At 37.7% G+C, this 19,416-nt stretch overlaps 1 protein-coding gene across 6 annotated transcripts in view; it reads left to right on the top strand.

Moving 5' to 3' along the window:
- ALMS1 (ALMS1 centrosome and basal body associated protein) overlaps positions 1 to 19,416 on the top strand; it is a 229,555-nt gene that overhangs the window by 50,475 nt on the left and 159,664 nt on the right. For all 6 annotated transcript variants that reach the window (XM_060657597.3, XM_060657618.3, XM_060657607.3 and 3 more), the window contains 2 exons: positions 10,890 to 16,616; positions 18,077 to 18,210. In XM_060657597.3, the coding sequence (XP_060513580.2) occupies positions 10,890 to 16,616; positions 18,077 to 18,210 (5,861 nt within the window). The remainder of the gene's footprint in view (positions 1 to 10,889; positions 16,617 to 18,076; positions 18,211 to 19,416) is intronic.

Here is a 19,416-nt window from a genome sequence, read left to right as displayed (position 1 = left end):
TAATACTTTTAGTAGTGGTAAAATACACATAATATAAAATTTGCCATCTTAACCACTTTTAAGAATATAGTGCAATGGTGTTAAATATTCACATTGTATAAATATTACTGTCATCCATCCACAAAACTTGTAAAACTGAAACTGTTAGTATTAAACAGCAGTTCCCCATTTCCCCCACTGTTAGTCAACTATCATTCTACTTTTTGTTTCTCAATTTGACTACTCTAGATACCTTATATAAGTGGACTCATACAGTATTTGTCTTTTTGTGACTGGCTTATTTTACTTAGAATAATGTTTTGAAAGTTCATCCATATTGTAGTAGAGTCAGATTGTGTTGAATGTGTAGATCTGGTTTGGGAGTATTGCCATCATAATAATATTAAAGTTTTTGATCTGTGAACATAGGTGGTCTTTCCTTTATTTGGGACTATGCCATCTTATATTAAATACTTTGACCTATAAATATGGGACATCTTTCTGGGATTTAGGTTTTCTTCATTTCTTTCAACAATATTTGTAGTTTTCAGGGTACAAGTCTTGTACTTCTTTGTTAAATTAACTGTATTTTAATCTTTTTGTTGTTATTGAAAAATTGTTTTCTTAATTTCACTTTGGGAATATTCCTTGCTAGTGTTGAATTTTCTATGTTAATTTTATAGCTGCAGTCGTGCTGAACTATTTGTTTATTATCTTTAATTTTTTTGTGTGTGGATTTCTTTATATACATGACCATGTCATCTGCAAATGTAGTCTTCTTTCTTTCCATGTGTGCCTTTTATATATTTCATTTCCCAATTGCTCTGAACCTTCAGTACAATGTTGCATTGAAGTGGCAAGAACAGACATCCTTGTCTTGTCCTGGTCTTTGTGGAGAGGTATGAAGTCTTTTATCATTAAGTATGATGTTAGCTGTGGGATTTCTGTAGATGCTCTTTTTCAGGTTGAGGAAGTTCCCTTTTATTTGAAGTTTTTAGAGCGTATTTACCATGTTAAAGGTGTTAGATTTTGTCAAATGTTTTTTCTGCCTCTTTTATGATGATCATATGGTTTTTGCCCTATATTCTAATAATAAGGTGCATCGGTAATTAATTTTCATATGTTGAACCAACCTTGCATTCTTGGTTATATGTGCCATTTGGTTATGGCATACAATCCTTTTTACATATTTTTGGATTTGTTTTGTTAGTAATTTTTTTTGAGGAGTTTTGTGTTTATATTCATAGAGGTATTGGCGTATAGATTTTTTTTTGATTTTTGTTGTTAATTGGGTTTTGATACAAGGGTAATACTACTGTCACAAGTTGAGATGAGAAGCATTGTCTCCTCTAGTTTTTGGAAGAGTTTGTAAAGGGTTGGTATTAGTTTTTATTAGATGAAACTCAACTGTAAATCTGCCTGGCCTAGTTACTCCTTTTTATTTTGTTAAATTGGTAGTAATATCCCTTCTTTCATTCCTGATTTTGATAATTTGAGTTTTCTTTTTCTTTCTCTTTTTTTGGTGAGTCTAGCTAAATTTTGTCAATTATGTTCATCTTTTCAAGGAAATAAACTTTTGTTCCTCTACTTTTTCTGACCTGTTTTTCTCTATTTTTAAATCTCTGCTTCAGGGGCGCCTGGGTGGCTCAGTTGGTTAAGTGACCGACTTCAGCTCAGGTCATGATCACACAGCTCATGGGTTTGAGCCTGCGTTGGTCCCTGTGCTGACAGCTCAGAGTCGGGAGCCTGCTTCGGATGCCATGCCTCCCTCTCTCTGCCTTTCTCTCTCTCTCTCTCTCTCTCTCTCTCTCTCTCTCAAAAATAAATGAAAAAAAAATTAAATCTCTGTTTCATTTATTTCCTTTTTGCCTTTATTTTTTCCTTCCTTTCACACTTCAGTTTTAGTTTGGGCTCTTTACTGTTTCTTAAGATAAAAGAATAGGTTATTGATTTGAGATCTTTCTTTTTTTTAATTTTATTTTTTATTTTTTAAAATTTATATCCAAATTAGTTAGCATATAGTGCAACAATGATTTCAGGAGTAGATTCCTTGATGCCCCTTACCCATTTATCCCATCCCCCCTCCCACAACCCATCCAGTAACCCTCAGTTTGTTCTCCATATTTATGAGTCTCTTCTGTTTTGTCCTCCTCCCTGTTTTTATGTTATTTTTGTTTCCCTTCCCTTATGTTCATCTGGTTTGTCTCTTAAAGTCCTCAGTGAGTAAAGTCATATGATATTTGTCTTTCTCTAATTTCGCTCAGCATAATACCCTCTAGTTCCATCCACGTAGCTGCAAATGGCAAGATTTCATTCTTTTTGATTGCCGAGTAATACTCCATTGTATATATGTGTGTGTGTGTGTGTGTGTGTGTGTGTACACACCACATTTTCTTTATCCATTCATCCATCGACGGACATTTGGGCTCTTTCCATACTTTGGCTATTGTTGATAGTGCTGCTATAAACATGGGGGTGCATGTGTCCCTTCAAAACAGCACACCTGTATTTCGTGGATAAATGCCTAGTAGTGCAATTGCTGGGTCGTAGGGTAGTTCTATTTTTAGTGTTTTGAGGAACCTCCATACTATTTTCCAGAGTGGCTGCACCGGCTTGCATTCCCACCAGCAGTGCAAAAGAGATCCTCTTTCTCCACATCCTCACCAACATCTGTTGTTGCCTGAGTTGTTAATGTTAGCCATTTTGGCAGGTGTGAGGTGGTATCTCATTGTGGTTTTGATTTGTATTTCCCTGATGATGAGTGATGTTAAGCATTTTTTCATGTGTCAGTTGAAGACATCTGGATGTCTTCTTTGGAGAAGTGTCTATTCATGTCTTTTGCTCATTTCTTCAGTGGATTATTTGTTTTTTGGGTGTTGAGTTTGATAAGTTCTTTGGATACTAACCCTTTATCGGATATGTCATTTGCAAGTATCTTTTCCCATTCTGTTGGTTGCCTTTTAGTTTTGCTGATTGTTTCCTTCGCTGTGCAGAAGCTTTTTATTTTGATGAGGTCCCAGTAGTTCATTTTTGCTTTTGTTCCCCTTGCCTCTGGAGACGTATTGAGTAAGAAGTTGGATGCAGCCAAGATCAAAGAGGTTTTTGCCTGCTTTCTCCTCGAGGGTTTTGATGGCTTCCTGTCTGACATTGAGGTCTTTCATCCATTTTGAGTTTATTTTTGTGTATGATGTAAGAAAGTGGTCCAGGTTCTGGAGTGCTTGGGTGGCTCAGTTGGTTAAGCGGCCGACTTCAGCTCAGGTCATGATCTTGCGGTCCATGAGTTCGAGCCCCGCGTCGGGCTCTGTGCTGACAGCTCAGAGCCTGGAGCCTGTTTCGGATTCTGTGTCTCCCTCTCTCTGACCCTCCCCCGTTCATGCTCTGTCTCTCTCTGTCTCAAAAATAAATAAACGTTAAAAAAAAAAAGAGAGAGGAAAAAAAAAAAGAAAGTGGTCCAGGTTCATTTTTCTGCAGTTTTCCCAGCACCACTTGCTGAAGAGACTGTCTTTATTCCATTGGATATTCTTTCCTGCTTTGTCAAAGATTAGTTGGCCATATGTTTGTGGATCCATTTCTGGGTTCTCTATTCTGTTCCATTGATCTGAGTGTCTGTTCTTGTGCCAATACCATACTGTCTTGATGATTACAGCTTTGTAGGATGGCTTGAAGTCCAGGATTGTGATGCCACCTGCTTTGGTTTTCTTTCTCAAGATTGCTTTGGCTATTCGGGGTCTTTTCTGGTTCCATACAAATTTTAGGATTATTTGTTCTAGCGCTGTGAAGAATGCTGGTGTTACTTTGATAGGGATTGCATTGAATATGTAGATTGCTTTGGGTGGTATCGACATTTTAACAATATTCTTCCTATCCAGGAGCATGGATTGAGATCTTTCTTTTTGATATAGGTGTTCACACTGATAAATTTCTAAGCACAACTTTAGCAATCTACTCATAGTTTTGGTTTGTTGTGTTAATTTCTATTGCAATTTGTTTTTATTGACCCCTTGGTTATTTGGGAATATCTCATTTCATTTCCATGTATTTGTAAATTTCCTTTTGTTATTAATGTCTCATTTGATTCTATTTATGTTGGAGAACACATGTTTTACATGATTTCAGTTCATTTAAATTTTATTGAGGCTTGTTTTTATGTTTTAGTGTATAGGTTATTCTGTAGAATGTATGGTTACTCTTGAGAAGGATGTGCATTCTTCTATTGTTAGGTGGTATGTTCTATACATGTCTCTTAGTTCCAGGAGTTTATAGTGTGCAAGTCTTCTGTATCCTTGTTGATCTTCTGCCTAGTTGTTTTCTCCATTTTCAAAAGTAGGATATTGAAGTCTCTATTATTGTTTGTCTGTTTTATCATTTTTTCTGTCATATTTGCTTTATATATTTGAGACTATGATATTAAGTGCATTTATGTTTATAATTGTTATACATTCCTTATGAATTGACCTTTTGTTGTTATAAATGGTCTTTCTTTAATTTTTGTAACATTTTTTGTTTTAAGGTCTATTTTGTCTTAGGTCAGTATAGGCATTTCAGTTCTTACACTTGCTGCTTGTACAGTAGATGTTTTTCATCTCTTCAGTACATTTGGATTTTTGGGTCTAAAGTCTGTCTCTTGTAAACAGCTTGTAGTTGGATCGTGTGTGTGTGTGTGTGTGTGTGTGTGTGTGTGTGTGTGTGTGTTTAAATCTAGATCTGACAATCTTTGCCTTTTGATGTGATTGTTTAATCAATTTACATTCAATGTCATGGATTAAGATTGGATGTGCATTTGTTGGGTTTACTTTTTGTTTTCCATGTTTCATGTCTTTTTGTTGTTCTTTTCCACCTTTACTGCTTTTTATTACATTTAGTGAATATTTTCTAGTGTGACATGTGAATTTCTTTAATGATTTTCTAGCTAATTTTTAAATTTATGTTGTAGTGGTTGCTCTAGGGCTTATAAAATTTATCTTAGAATATATACCTGATTTCTACTAACTTAATTGTAGTGTGATACAGAGACATTACTCTCGTATAGCTCTATTCCCTCTTTTCCCTCTGCTATAATTGCTATACATATTACACCTATATGTGTTACAAACACAAGAATACATTGTTATATTGTTATACCTGTTTACATAATTTTATGTATTTTTAACAAGCTTAGAGAAGGGGAGCAAGTATTTATAGAGCTTATTAATTAATTTTCTAATTTACCATTTTTTATTCTCTTTATTTGTTCCTGTGGATTTGTTATCATCCAAACAAAGGAAAGTGTCCTTTCCTTACTCCTCTCCAGCTTTGCTCCCACCTGCCTCCTTTTGATGTTGTCAGATATGTTACATTTCAATATATTACAGCCCCAATGCTAGAGTTATATGCATACTGCTTTGTGTAAAATTGCTTTTAAAATCGGCTAAGAGAAGGGAAAAGAAATACGCAAATATGTTTTCTTTTTGAAATGACCTATATAATTATCTGTACTAGCATTGTTTTTGTTTTGTAAATTTAATTTACTGTCTGGTGTCAATTGGTTTCAGCCTGAAGAATTCCTTTAGTATTTCTCGTATGATGGTTTCTTTCGACAGATTCTCTCAGTTTTTGTGTAACTGAAATTTTTTAATAAATTTAAATCCAAGTTAGTTAACTTATAGTGTAGTATTTGTTTTAGGAATAGAATTTAGTGGTTCATCATTTAAATACAACAACCCAATGCTCATCCCAGCAAGTACCCTCCTTAATGCCCATCACCCATTTAGCCCATCTCCCCACCCAACACCCCACCAGCAACCCTTTGTTTTCTGTATTTAAGAGTCTCTTCTGGTTTGTCTCCCTCTCTGTTTTTATCTTATTTTATTTTTCCTTCCCTTCCCCTATGTTCATCTGTTTTGTTTCTTAAATTCCACGTATGAGTGGAATATATTTGTCTTTCTCTGACTGACTTATTTAGCTTCGCATAATACACTCCAGTTCCATCCATGTTGTTGCAGATGGTTGGATTTCATTCTTTGTGATCGCTGCGTAATATTCCATTGTGTGTATATACCACATCTTTTTTATCCATTCATCAGTTAATGGACATTTGGGCTCTTACTGTACTTTGGCTATTGCCAATAGTGCTGCTATAAACACTGGGGTGCATGTGCCCCTTTGAATCAGCATTTTTGTATCCTTTGGATAAATCTAGTAGTGTAATTTCTGGTTTGTATGGTGGTTCTATTTTAATTTTTTGAGAAACCTCCATACTGTTTTCCAGAGTGGTTGCACCAGTTTGCATTACCACCAGCAGTGCAAAAGAGTTCCTCTTTCTCTGCATCCTTGTGAACATCTGTTGTTGCCTGAGTTGTTACTTTTAGCCATTTTGAGGTGTGAGGTGGTTTCTCATTGTGTTTTGATTTGTATTTGCCTGATGATGGGTGATGTTGAGCATTTTTTCATGTGTCTATTAGCCATCTGGATGTTTTCTTTGGAAAAGTGTGTGTTCATGCCTTTTGCCCAGTTCTTCACTGGATTATTTGCTTTTTTGGGTGTTGAGTTTGATAAGTTCTTTATAAGTTTTGTGCAGTGTTTTATTTCATCCTTTTGAAAGGTAGTTTCCTGGGTTTAGAATCCTTGGTTGACAGTCTTTTTGTTTTTAGTACTCTGAATATGCCTTCAGTGTTCCGGCCTTTGTTGTTTCTGATGAGAAGTCAACTCTTAATTTTATTAGCATTCCCCTGTATGTGATTTGTTTTCTCTTGCTACTTTCAAGATATTCAGTCTTTCAGCATTTTGATTATGTATTGGTGTGGATCTCTGTGTTTATTGTACATTGAGTTGATTGAGCTTCTCAGATGTGTAGATCTTTTCGCTTCTTTCATCAATGTCTTGTAGTTTGTAATGCATAGATCTTTCACCTCCCTGGTTAAATTTATTTGTAAGTAAATTTTTTTAAATGTAATTATAAATGGAATTGCGTTCTTAATTTCTCTAATAGTTCTTTGTTAATGTATAAAAACATAACCAATTTTGTATGTTAATTTTGTAACCTACAACTTTACTGAATATATTAGTTTTAACAGTTTATTGATGAAGTCTTTAGGAGTTTCCATTTGTAATAGCATGCCATCTACAAATAGAGACAGTTTTACTTCTTCCTTTCCTATTTGGATGCCTGTTTTTCTCTTCCGTTTTATTGCCTAATTGCTCTGGCTAGGGTTTCCAATACTATGTTGAATAAAAGTGGTGAGAGTGGGAACCCTTATCTTGTCTTGATCTTAGAGGAAAAGCTTTCAGTTTTTCACTGTTGAGTATGCTGTTAGCTGTGGGCTTATTGTATGTGGCCTTTATAATGTTGAGGTATATTCTGTCTACACCTTCCTTATTGAGAATTTTTATCATGAATGGGTGTTGAATTTTGTCAGTTGCTTTTTATATCTATTAAGCTGGTTACATGATTTTTATCCTTCATTTTGTTAATATTGGTGTAGCATGTTGATTGATTTGCAGATGTTGAGCCATCCTTGCATTCCTGGAATAAATTCTACTTGATCTTGCCTATGATTCTTTTAATGTATTACTGAATTTCGTCAGCTAATATTTTGTTGAGGATTTTTGCATCTATGTTCATTAGGGATATTGGCTTGTAATTTTACTTTTTTGTAATTTCCTTATCTGGTTTTGGCATCAGAGTAATGCTGGCTTTCTAGCAGATGTTTGGAAAGGTTCCCTTTTATTTTTTGGAAGAGTTAGAGAAAGATTGGTATTGATTGTTTGAATGTTCAGTAGAATTCACCAGTGAAGCCATCTGGTTCTGGCCCTTTTTTTGGTGTGACACTTTTGCAGTCAAATGCTCTACACCTGAGCTATACCCCCAGTTTGGACACTTTTGATTACTGATTCAATCTCTTACTAGTAATTAGTCTGTTCAGATTTCCTCCTTTGTCATGATTCAGTCTTGGTAGGTTATATGTTTCTTCTTGGTTGTCAGATTTGTTGGTGTAAAAGTGTAGAAAGTCATTTATGATTTTTTGCATTTCTGTGATATAAGTTGTAATGTTTCATTTTTCATTTTTTATTTTATTTGTGTCCTCTCTGGTTTGTGGAGTGATGGTGGTGTCAGTTTGTTTGTCAATTTGTTAATCTTTTAAAATAACCCGATCTTAGTTTCATTGATTTTTGGGCTTTGTTCTTTTTCTGGTTCCTTAAGATGTAAAGTTAAGTTGTTTATTTGATGAGGTTTTCTTGTTTCTTGCTGTAGGCATTTATCACTATAACTATTTACTATTAACCTAAATTTTTTTTTTTAAGTGTTTTATTTATTCTTGAGAGATAGAGAGCATGAGCGGGGGAGAAGCAGAGCAAGAGAGGGACTGAGAATCTGAAGCAGGCTCTAAGCTGTCAGCACAGAGCCCCAGGTGGGGCTCAAACTCACAAGCCATGAGATCATGACCTGAGCTGAAGTTGGATGCTCAACCAACTGAGCCACCCAGGCGCCCCTTAACTTCCCTCTTAGAATGCTGTAACTGCATCCCATAAGTTTTGGTGTATTGTATTTCCATTTTCATTTGTTTCAATGTTTTTGGTTTCCATTTTGATTTCTTCTGTGAGCCATTGGTTGTTCACTTCATTAATCTGTGTGCTTTGTTAATTTCTGAGTCTTTTTTCACAAAACTTTCCGTAATTCATATTCCTTTTCAAGTTACTATACATATTACATCTTCCCTTCTCTTTTAGTTTTCTTGAAGAGTTAATACTTGATACTGTACTTCCGTACCTTATAATTTACTTCTCAATCCATTTAATTTTCTATTTAGCTTCTTTTTTGAAGCTTACCATTGGGTTTAGAATAACAGTCAGCTTAGTGAAAAGAATTCAGAATTTGGAGTTAGAATTAAAAGGTTAAAGTGCCTGTTTTTGTTACTTACTCACTGTAGAACTCTGAAGAAGTTATTTACCTACCACTCAAAATGTCTGTGGACTGAAAATACTGGACATCACTGGGGAGCTTGTTACAAATGTAAAATTTCAGATCCCACCCTATACCTATTGATCAGATTCTGCAAGTTTACAAGATCTCCATATTGAGAAGCAGTCTTATATCTTCATCTTTGAAACTTAATTTCTTTATATGTAAAGTACAGATGGTCCCCCACTTAGGATGCTTTGACTTAGGATTTTTCATCTTTATGATATGCATTCAGTAGAAAACATACTCCAAATAATGAATTTTGATCTTTTCTTAGGCTAGCCATATGTGATATGATATTCTTTTGTAATGTTGGGCAGTAGCAGTGAGCCACAGCTCCCAGTCAGCTATGTGATATAAGGGTAAAAAACTGATAATGCTTACAACCATTTTGGACCCATAAAACCATTCAGTTTTTCACTTTTAGTACAGTATTCAGTAAATTACACACCTATTGTAAAATAGGTTTTGTGTTAGGTAATTTTGCCCAATTTTATGCCAATGTAAATGTTCTGAGCATGTTTAACTTAGGCTAGGCTAAGCTGTGATGTTTGGTAGATTAGATTATTGTATGTATTTTTGACTTGTTTTCAATTTCTGATGGGTTTATTGGGATGTAATCCCATTGTAAGGTGAAGAAGATCTGTGTAGATAATACTTGTTGTATATATCAACCATCTTGCCATCATCCAACATACCATATGTTTTACCATTTATTGTTTGTTTCCTACTGTTAGAATGTAAGTTTTGTGAAGCAGAATTAGAGTGTAAGCTTTGTCTATTTGTTTATTGCCCTATTTCCTATATCTAGAACAGTGATAGGCACAAAGTAAACATTAATTTTTTTGAATGAACAAATAAATAAATGCATTTGTTGTCAAATCTTGTTATTTCTATTGCAGTCATTTACTTTCTACTGCAGTTTAGAACTAGAATTACTGTACAAATGTAGAAATTACTGTTGTTGCAGAGAGTTCTGTTAGATAGTGCCACTTACACTTTTGCATTCCCTTTCCAACCATCTTGCATCTGTATTTCTGCAGTACAGTTCTGATCCAATCTATCAACAGTTCCACATGCTATCTAGAATTAAGTTCAAAATCCTTAGTGTAATTTTTAGATACTTTATAGTTTCATATAGTTAAAAAATATTTATCTTTTTCAGGGTACATTTATTGGAAGAATCATTTAAACCCACTGCATGTATAGCATCCATCTGGGCCCTCCTAGGACTTGAGGGAAAGGGGAACCCATGAAAATAGGTTGATGATCCTTTGCTATGCCATGGAATAAAGTATTTTGTCTCTGACTGAGGAGTATCATGTCTTTTGCTGGCATATATGACTAAATAACAGGCTAACTTACTAGCTTATAACTTAGGGTGAGATTAAGGCCTAGACTGGATAGCATTTTCCTATCACATTAAAAATTCTTGAAAAATCCAAATTTTAAGATCCACATAATATCGTATAAAATGGATATGCTGCTATTTTTCTTAATGTTTATTTATTTTTGAGAGAGAGAGAGAGAGACAGAGTGTGAGTGGGGGAGGGGTGTAGAGAGAGAGGCGGGGTGGGAGACACAGAATCTGAAGCAGGCTCCAGGCTCTGAGTTGTCAGCACAGAGCCCGACATGGGGCTTGAACTCCCGAATGATGAGATCATTACCTGAGCCAAAGTCGGACACTTAACCAACTGAACCACCCAGGCAGCCCGATATGCTGCTGTTTTTAAATGGTACTCTATTGTTGAATATTTAAATCATTTCCACATTAGTCTGCTGTTGTAAATGGCTTTGTAATTAATATCTTTATAAATATATGTCTCTTCGATGAGTGTTTCTTTAGGATTTGGATTCCTTACTAGAAGTGCAAAGGTCATAGGAAGGAAAGCTTACTTTATTTCTTTTATGCATAAAAGAAGTGTTTCTTAATTAAAAAAAAAACATAATGGTATTAACAAATCTTTTTTAGGAGATACTTCTAAAGGAGGCACAGCTGAAATTACTCAGTCCACCTTGAAACCAGGCATCACTACTACTCCTAGAGATTCAGATATTGGATCTCATTTATCCTTGTTCCCTGAGGACTTTCCTCAGTTGGCTTTAAGGTTTCCTCAAGAGACTACTATTGGTCCACATACTGATATAGTCAGCCAACAAGCATTGGATAGTCATACAACTGAAAAGATTCTAAAAGTTTCAACTGTTCATGAACTAGCTGACCAGAAGACTGGAATATCAACAGTGCCCTCTAGTTCCTACTCACAAAGAGGGAAGCCTGGTATTTTCTGCTTACAGTACTTGCCAGATCATCATCTAACTGAAGAGGCTCCAAAAGTTTTGGCTGTTCCGGGACCTGCTGACCAGAAGACTGGCATACCGACAGTCTTTCCAAGTTCCTACCCACTTGGAGAGAAGTACAGTATTTTCTACGCACAGGCCTTGCCAGACAGTTATGTAACTGAAGAGGCTCTGAAAGTTTCAGCTGTTCCTGTATCTGCTGACCAGAGGACTGAGAAAATAACAGTACCTTCTACTTCCTATTTACAGAGAGAAAAGCATGTTAATTTTTCCCAGCAACAGTCGTCAGATAGTCATCTAACTGAACAGGCCTTGAAAGTTTCAGTTGTGTCTGGACCAGCTGGTGAAAACACTGGGATACCTATATTACCTTCAATTTCCTCCTCACTTGGAGAGAAGCCCAGTGTCTTTTACCAGCAGGCCTTGCCAGATAGTCATTTAATTGAACAGGCTCAGAAAGTTTCAGCTATTCCTGGACCAGTTGATCAGAAGACTAGGATACCTGCAGCATCCTCTACTTACTACTCATATGGAGAAAGGCCCCAAATTTTCTATCAACAGACATTGCCAGAAAGTCATCTACCTGAACAGGCTCTGAAATTTTCAGCTGCTCCTGGATCTAATGAACAGAAGACTCGGATACCAACGGTAACCTCTACTCCTTATTCACATAGAGAGAAGCCCAATCTTTTCTGCCAACAGGAGTTGCCAGATAGTTCTCTAACGGAACAGGCTCAGAAAGTGTCACCTGTTCCTGGACCTGCTGAGCAGAAGACTGGGATACCAACCCTAACCTCTGCTTCCTATTCACATAGAGAGAAGCCCGATCTTTTCTGCCAACAGGAGTTGCCAGATAGTTCTCTAACTGAACAGGCTCAGAAAGTGTCACCTGTTCCTGGACCTGCTGAGCAGAAGACTGGGATACCAACCCTAACCTCTACTTCCTATTCACTTAGAGAGAAGCCCAGTCTTTTCTATCAACAAGAGTTGCCAGATAATCCTCTAACTGAACAGGCCCAGAAAGTTCTAGCTATTCCTGGACCAGATGACCAGAACACTGGGATATCAATAGGGTCCTCTAGGCCCTCCTCACTTGGAGAGCAACCCAATATTTTCTCCCAGCAGGTATTACCAGATAGTCATCTAACTGAAGAGACTCTGAAAGCTTCATCTGCTCCTAGACCAGGTGACGCAAAGACTGGGGTACCAACAGTATCCTCTAGTTCTTACTCACCTAGGGAGAAGTCTGGTATTTTCTACCAACAGGTCTTACCAGGCTGTCATCTATCTGAAGAGGCTCTGAAAGTTTCAGTTGCTACTGTACCAGCTGAAATAAAGAGTGGGTTACCATCAGAAGCCTCTAATTTCTACACAGAGAGAGAGAAGACCAGTATTTTCTACCAACAGGAGTTGCCAGACAGTCATCTAACTGAACAGGCTCAGAAAGTGTCACCTGTTCCTGGACCTGCTGAGCAGAAGACTGGGATACCAACCCTAACCTCTGCTTCCTATTCACATAGAGAGAAGCCCAGTCTTTTCTATCAACAAGAGTTGCCAGATAGTTCTCTAACTGAACAGGCTCAGAAAGTGTCACCTGTTCCTGGACCTGCTGAGCAGAAGACTGGGATACCAACCCTAACCTCTACTTCGTATTCACTTAGAGAGAAGCCCAGTCTTTTCTATCAACAAGAGTTGCCAGATAATCCTCTAACTGAACAGGCCCAGAAAGTTCTAGCTATTCCTGGACCAGATGACCAGAACACTGGGATATCAATAGGGTCCTCTAGGCCCTCCTCACTTGGAGAGCAACCCAATATTTTCTCCCAGCAGGTATTACCAGATAGTCATCTAACTGAAGAGACTCTGAAAGCTTCATCTGCTCCTAGACCAGGTGACGCAAAGACTGGGGTACCAACAGTACCCTCTAATTCTTACTCACCTAGGGAGAAGTCTGGTATTTTCTACCAACAGGTCTTACCAGGCTGTCATCTATCTGAAGAGGCTCTGAAAGTTTCAGTTGCTACTGTACCAGCTGAAATAAAGAGTGGGTTACCATCAGAAGCCTCTAATTTCTACACAGAGAGAGAGAAGACCAGTATTTTCTACCAACAGGAGTTGCCAGACAGTCATCTAACTGAACAGGCTCAGAAAGTGTCACCTGTTCCTGGACCTGCTGACCAGAAGACTGAGATATCAACAGTAACCTCTGCTTCTTACTCACATATAGAAAAGCCCTTTATTTTCTACCCACAGGACTTGCCAGACAGTCATCTGTCTCAAGAATCTCTAAAAGTTACAGCTGTTTCTGAGCCAGTTGACAAGAAGACTGGAATACCAGTAGTCCCCTCCACTTCCTACTCGCAGAGAGAGAAGCCCATTATTTTTTATCCACAGGCCATACCAGATATTCATCTCACTGAAGAGGCTCTGAAAGTTTCAGCCATATCTGGATCAGCTGACTGGAAGAGTGGAATACCAACAGTATCCTCTATTTCCTCCTCACATACAGAAGAGCCTGTTAGTTTTTCCCTACAGGCCTTGGCAGGCAGCCTTCTACTTGAAGAAGCTCTGAAAGTTTCAGTTCTTCCTGGACCAGCTGACCAGAAGGCTGGGTTATCATCAGAACCTTCTAGTTCCTACTCACATGGAGAGAAGCCCATTATCTTCTACCCACAGGGATTGACAGATAGCCAGGTACCTCAGGAGACTTTGGAAGTTTCAGCTGTTCCTGGACCAGCTGCCCAGAAGACTGGCTTGCCATCAGAACTTTCTAGCTCCTACTCACATAGAGAGAAGCCCATTATTTTCTCCTCACAGGGTTTGACAGATAGCCAGATACCTCAGGAGGCTCTGAAAGTTTCAGCTGTTCCTGGACCAGCTGACCAGAAGACTGGGTTGCCATCAGAACCTTCTTGCTCCTACTCACATATAGAGAAGCCCATTATCTTCTACCCACAGGACTTGACAGACAGCCAGGTGCCTCAGGAGGCTGTGAAAGTTTCAGCTGTTCCTGGACCAGCTGACCAGAAGACTGGGTTGCCATCAGAACCTTCTAGTTCCTACTCACTTGGAGGGAAGCCTATTATTTTCTACCAGCAGGCCTTATCAGATAGACATCTCACTGAAGACGCTGTTAATATTTCAGCTTCTCCTGGACCAGCAGACCAAGAGACTGGGGTATCAACAGTACCTTCTATCTCTTACTCTCATATAGAGAAGCCAAGTATTTTGTACCAACAGCCTTTGTCAGACAGTCAGCTCGCTGTAGAAGTTCCGAAAGTGTCAGCTGTTTCTGGGCCAGGTGACCAGAAGACCAGAAAACCAACAGTTACCTCCACTTCGTACTCACATAGAGAGAAAGAGAAGCCCGTCATTTCTTATCAGCAAGAATTGCCAGATCTTACTCAAGATGCTTTAAAAGTTTTAAAGGTTCCTGGACTAGGTGGCCAGAAGACTGGAATACCAGCAGTAACTTCTACTTCTTACTCACATAGAGAGAAGCCTATCATTTCTTACCATCAGGAGTTGTCAGATCCTAATGAAGGTGCTTTAAGAGTTTTAGGCACTCCTGGGCCAGCTGACCAGAAGACTGGGATACAAATTGGGCCCTCCACTTCCTATTCACATAGAGAGAGCCCCATCTTTTCTTACCAGAAGGAGTCATCAGATATTACTGAAGAAACTTGGAAAGTTTCACCTGTTTCTGGACCAGCTAACCAGAAGACTGAGATACATATAATCCCCTCTAGTTCCTACTCATACAGAGAGAAGGACAGTATTCTTTACCAGCAGGAGCTTCCAGATGTTACTGAAAAAGTTTTAAAAGTTTTTGCTCTTCCTGGACCTGCTGACCAGAAGACTGAAATACCAACAGGACCTTCTAGCTCTTACTCACATAAAGAGAAACTCAAGATTTCACCTGTGATTTTACCAGATGTCCAGAAGACTGAGTTTCTAACAGCTCCCCCTAGTTCCTACTCAAAAAGAGAAAAACCCAAAATTTCAACTGTGAGTGGACCAGATGACCAGAAGACTCCGTTACCGACAGTTTTTCATAATTCCTGTTCTCAGAATTTTGAGATTGAGGATATTCTGAAGATTTCACCTGTCCCTGAGCCAATTGTTGTGAATTCTGGGATACCAATACCCCTTTCTAGTTCCTCTTCCCACAGAGAGAAATCTAATATTTTCTACCCACAGGAATTGCCAGACAAACATTTAGCTGAAGATGCACTGAACGTTTCAACAATTCCTGTACCAGCTGACCAGAAAAGTCTGTTACCAACAGCTCCTCCTCGTTCCTTTTCACACAGAGAGAAACCAAATATATTCTACCAACGAGATTTTCCAGATAGACATCTACCTGAAGATTCTGTGATGTTCTCACGTGGTCTTGGGCAAGCTGATCAGATTACTGGTTTATCAACAGTTACTCCTGGTACTTATTCACATAGTGAGAAGCAGAAACTTGTTTCAGACCATGTTCAAATGCTAATAGATAATTTGGATTCTCCTAACTCCAGTATTATCTCAAGCAGTATGCCTTTAAGTTCTCAGGCTGATGGTAGAGTTATAATAAGTAAGCCAGAATCTTCAGGTTTTGAAGATGTTGGCTCTGTGGAAATTCAAGATACAAGCAATAGTTCCAAAACTCTTAAAGAGATTCGGACCCTTTTAATGGAGGCAGAAAATATAGCACTGAAACGATGCAATTTTCCTGCTCCTCTTGTCCCTTTCCGAGATGTTAGTGATATTTCAATTATACAATCTAAGAAGATGGTTTGCTTCAAAGAGCCCCTCACAGCTGCTGAATCTAATAGTGATTTGCCTCGGAGACAGCCATTTACAGAGGAAAGCCCAAGCAACAAGTGCATACAGAAAGATATTAGCACACAGACAAATCTGAAATGCCAGAGAGGCATTGAGAACTGGGAGTTTATTAGTTCAACCACACTTAGAAGTCCTCTACAAGAAGCAGAAAGCAAAGCCGGAGTGACGTTAGATGAAACCCTTCGACAGTATAGAGCAGCCCAATCCGTAATGAGATCTGAACCTGAAGGGTATAGTGGAACCATTGGCAATAAAATTGTTATCCCTATGATGACTATCATTAAAAGTGATTCAAGTAGTGATGCCAGTTCCTGCTCATGGGACAGTAATTCCTTGGAGTCAGTTTCTGATGTTCTTCTAAATTTCTTTCCATGTGCTTCACCCAAGACAAGTTTGACAGATAGCAGAGAAGAAGAAAGTGTGTCAGAGAGTGATGATTGTGGTGGTAGCAATGTAGATTCACTGGCTGCACATGTCAAAAACCTTCTCAAGTGTGAATCCTCATTGAATCATGCTAAACAAATACTCAGAAATGCAGAGGAAGAGGAATGTCGAGTACGAGCACGAGGTAGGAACTGATTGTTTGTCATCAAGTCAGACTTACAAACATTATAGTTTAAGAATTTGTTTAAAGTTAAGTGTTTGGAATCTGAATTTATTTTCTTATAGAACTGTTAAATGATTACATTTTCCACCACTATTCAGAATAAGTCCATTTAACCAATAATGTAACTCGGTCACAGTATTAATAGTACTAGTCTGATTTTAGGGTCTTAGGTAGGTTCTGAAGCCTGAAGGAGAGTAAGGAGATAGCTTGGGTTTCCAGATTCCTAAAGTACTTATGTTTCCTTAATCCTCCTATTATAGGATTCTCTTTTGAAGGCAGAAAAAACAAAGAAAAGTTTGCTCTGTTCTAAGTCACACTGTATCATAAAACTAAATATACTTCTTCATTTTTCTAATACAGTTCTTAGAGCATATTTTAGATATTAGAAAAAACTGAAGTACTTCACACTAAAACTTAGGTTAGAGGTTTAAAAGAGGATGTTCTAATCCCATTAATCTCTAATAATAGAATGCTATTAAAAAAGAAATCTTTGGGGTGCCTGGGTGGCTCAGTCGGTTGAGCGTCTGACTTCGGCTCAGGTCACGATCTCACGGTCCGTGAGTTCCAGCCCCGCGTCAGGCTCTGGGCTGATGGCTCGGAGCCTGGAGCCTGCTTCCGATTCTGTGTCTCCCTCTCTCTCTGCCCCTCCCCCGTTCATGCTCTGTCTCTCTCTGTCTCAAAAATAAATAAATGTTTAAAAAAAAAAAAAAGAAATCTTTAAGACAAAATGGGGAATTAAAAAATTTTTTTTAAATATTCATTAAAAATTTTTTAAATGTTTTTATTTATTTTTGAGACAGAGACACAGAGCATGAGAGGAGGAAGGGCAGAGAAAGAGGGAGACACAGAATCCTTAGCCGGCTCTAGGCTCTGAGCTGTCAGCACAGAGCCTGACGCGGGCTCAAACCTACGAACTGTGAGATCATTACCTCAGCCAAAGTTGGATGCTTAACTGACTGAGCCACCCAGGTGCCCCTGGGGAATATATTTTAGCAAGCAACTTATAAACACTTCAGGCCTCCTTGGGAATTTTGCCTTGAGATTAACTACTTGTGCCATTCCTTTTATCACTTATGCATATCACTTATGCAGTAACTGTAACAGGAACGTATAGGGGAGGCAAAGGGATTGTCCTTATTGGAAGGAAGATTAAGATAAAAATAATTGAAAATCATAGAAAGGTGGCATCTTTGGAGAAATACCTGTAGAATGTGGTTTTTAAAAGTCACACTTTTCAGTGAGATGATTGTTCTTAAAAACTTATAATAGTTTGTCATATAATGGAGAACACCTACTTTTTGCCAAGTATTGTGGCAGGCATTTAGTTGGATATATTGATGGTTTTCTGTGTTCTTATAATCACTGACAAATTATGATTTTTGCATTGCATTATCTCCAGTGTGTTTATGTTTTCTTTTCAGCTTGGAATCTGAAATTTAATCTGGCTCATGAGTGTGGCTACTCCATTTCAGAATTAAATGAAGCTGACAGGAAAAAAGTAGAAGAGATCAAAGCAGAGTTGTTCAGTCATGGGAGAACAGCTGACTTGTCCAAGGTATAAAAGAAATCTAGCAATGAAGAAAGAAAATGTGATAAAAGGGTGGTGGAGTTTGTATCTCTTACTTGGGCATTGATGACACCAGCTGAGTCATTAATAGTCTTTGGCTAAAGTGTTAGGCGTCTTATTTCTTCAAAGTTCCTATTTAAGGATTAGACTCAGTAGATTTTGATTGATTGCAAATTCATCTATTGAAAAAACTTATGTCCTTAGGAAAATAAGAATAGATTTGCTTTATCATTCGTATTTTCTCTTGAGGGTAATAGCTTGAAGTGCAGATAAAGTCCGGCCATTTTCAGATGTGTATTATCTACTTAAGAACATAAAGCTATACTAGCTTATGTAAAAATGATTTTCATTTTAATAGTATGTATTTTCATCCAATTATGAATTATTTCATACATAGTAAAGAATATATATGAAATGTATATAAAGAATAAAAGAAAAATATGAATAATTCCTGTCTATGGGCTAACTAGCTTGATAAATGGAATGTTACCAAATACCATAGAAGTCCTGTGTGTCCCCTCCCCAGTAACGTCTGTTACTTCCTATCCTGACATGTATTGATTTTTCTCTTGCTATTCAGTATGGTTTTGAATTCTTCAATAGATGGAGTCAACACAGTGCATGTTTTGAGAATTGCATTTTTCATATAGACTTGGGTTTTTGAGATTCTTCTTTGTAGATGTAGGTAGTTTTAGTTTATTCATTTTTAGTGCTGTAAGTATTCTAGTGTATGAATATATCATAGTGTGTCCGTTCTCTTGTGGATAGGGCATTTGGTCTACTTTTATTTGGCTTATTTCTTTTTTGGAAAAGTTTTTTAAAAGGATAAATTACATTGGATTTTAGACTTATGTATATGTTTGAGCTCATCACCACCATCCATCTCCAGAAACTCTTTTCATCCTGCAGGACTGAAACTTTGTACTTATAAAGGTTTCTCTCTATGGTAAGAATATGTTCAGTTTTGTAAGAAACCACCAAGCTGTATATAACTTTGAAAAAAAAATTTTTTTAATGTTTATTTATTTTTGAGAGAGAGAGAGAGACGCAGCGCGAGAAGGGAAGGGGCAGAGAGGGAGGGAGACACAGAATCCCAAGCAGGCTCCAGGCTCTGAGCTGTCAGCACAGAGCCCGATGCAGGCCTTGAACTCACGAACCGCAAGATTATGACCTGAGCCACCCAGGAGCCCCTAA

Source organism: Panthera onca, chromosome A3 (assembly GCF_046562875.1).
Source record: "Panthera onca isolate mPanOnc1 chromosome A3, mPanOnc1 haplotype 2, whole genome shotgun sequence".
Lineage (NCBI taxonomy): Eukaryota > Metazoa > Chordata > Mammalia > Carnivora > Felidae > Panthera > Panthera onca.
This window is presented reverse-complemented; position numbering and strand designations above follow the sequence as displayed.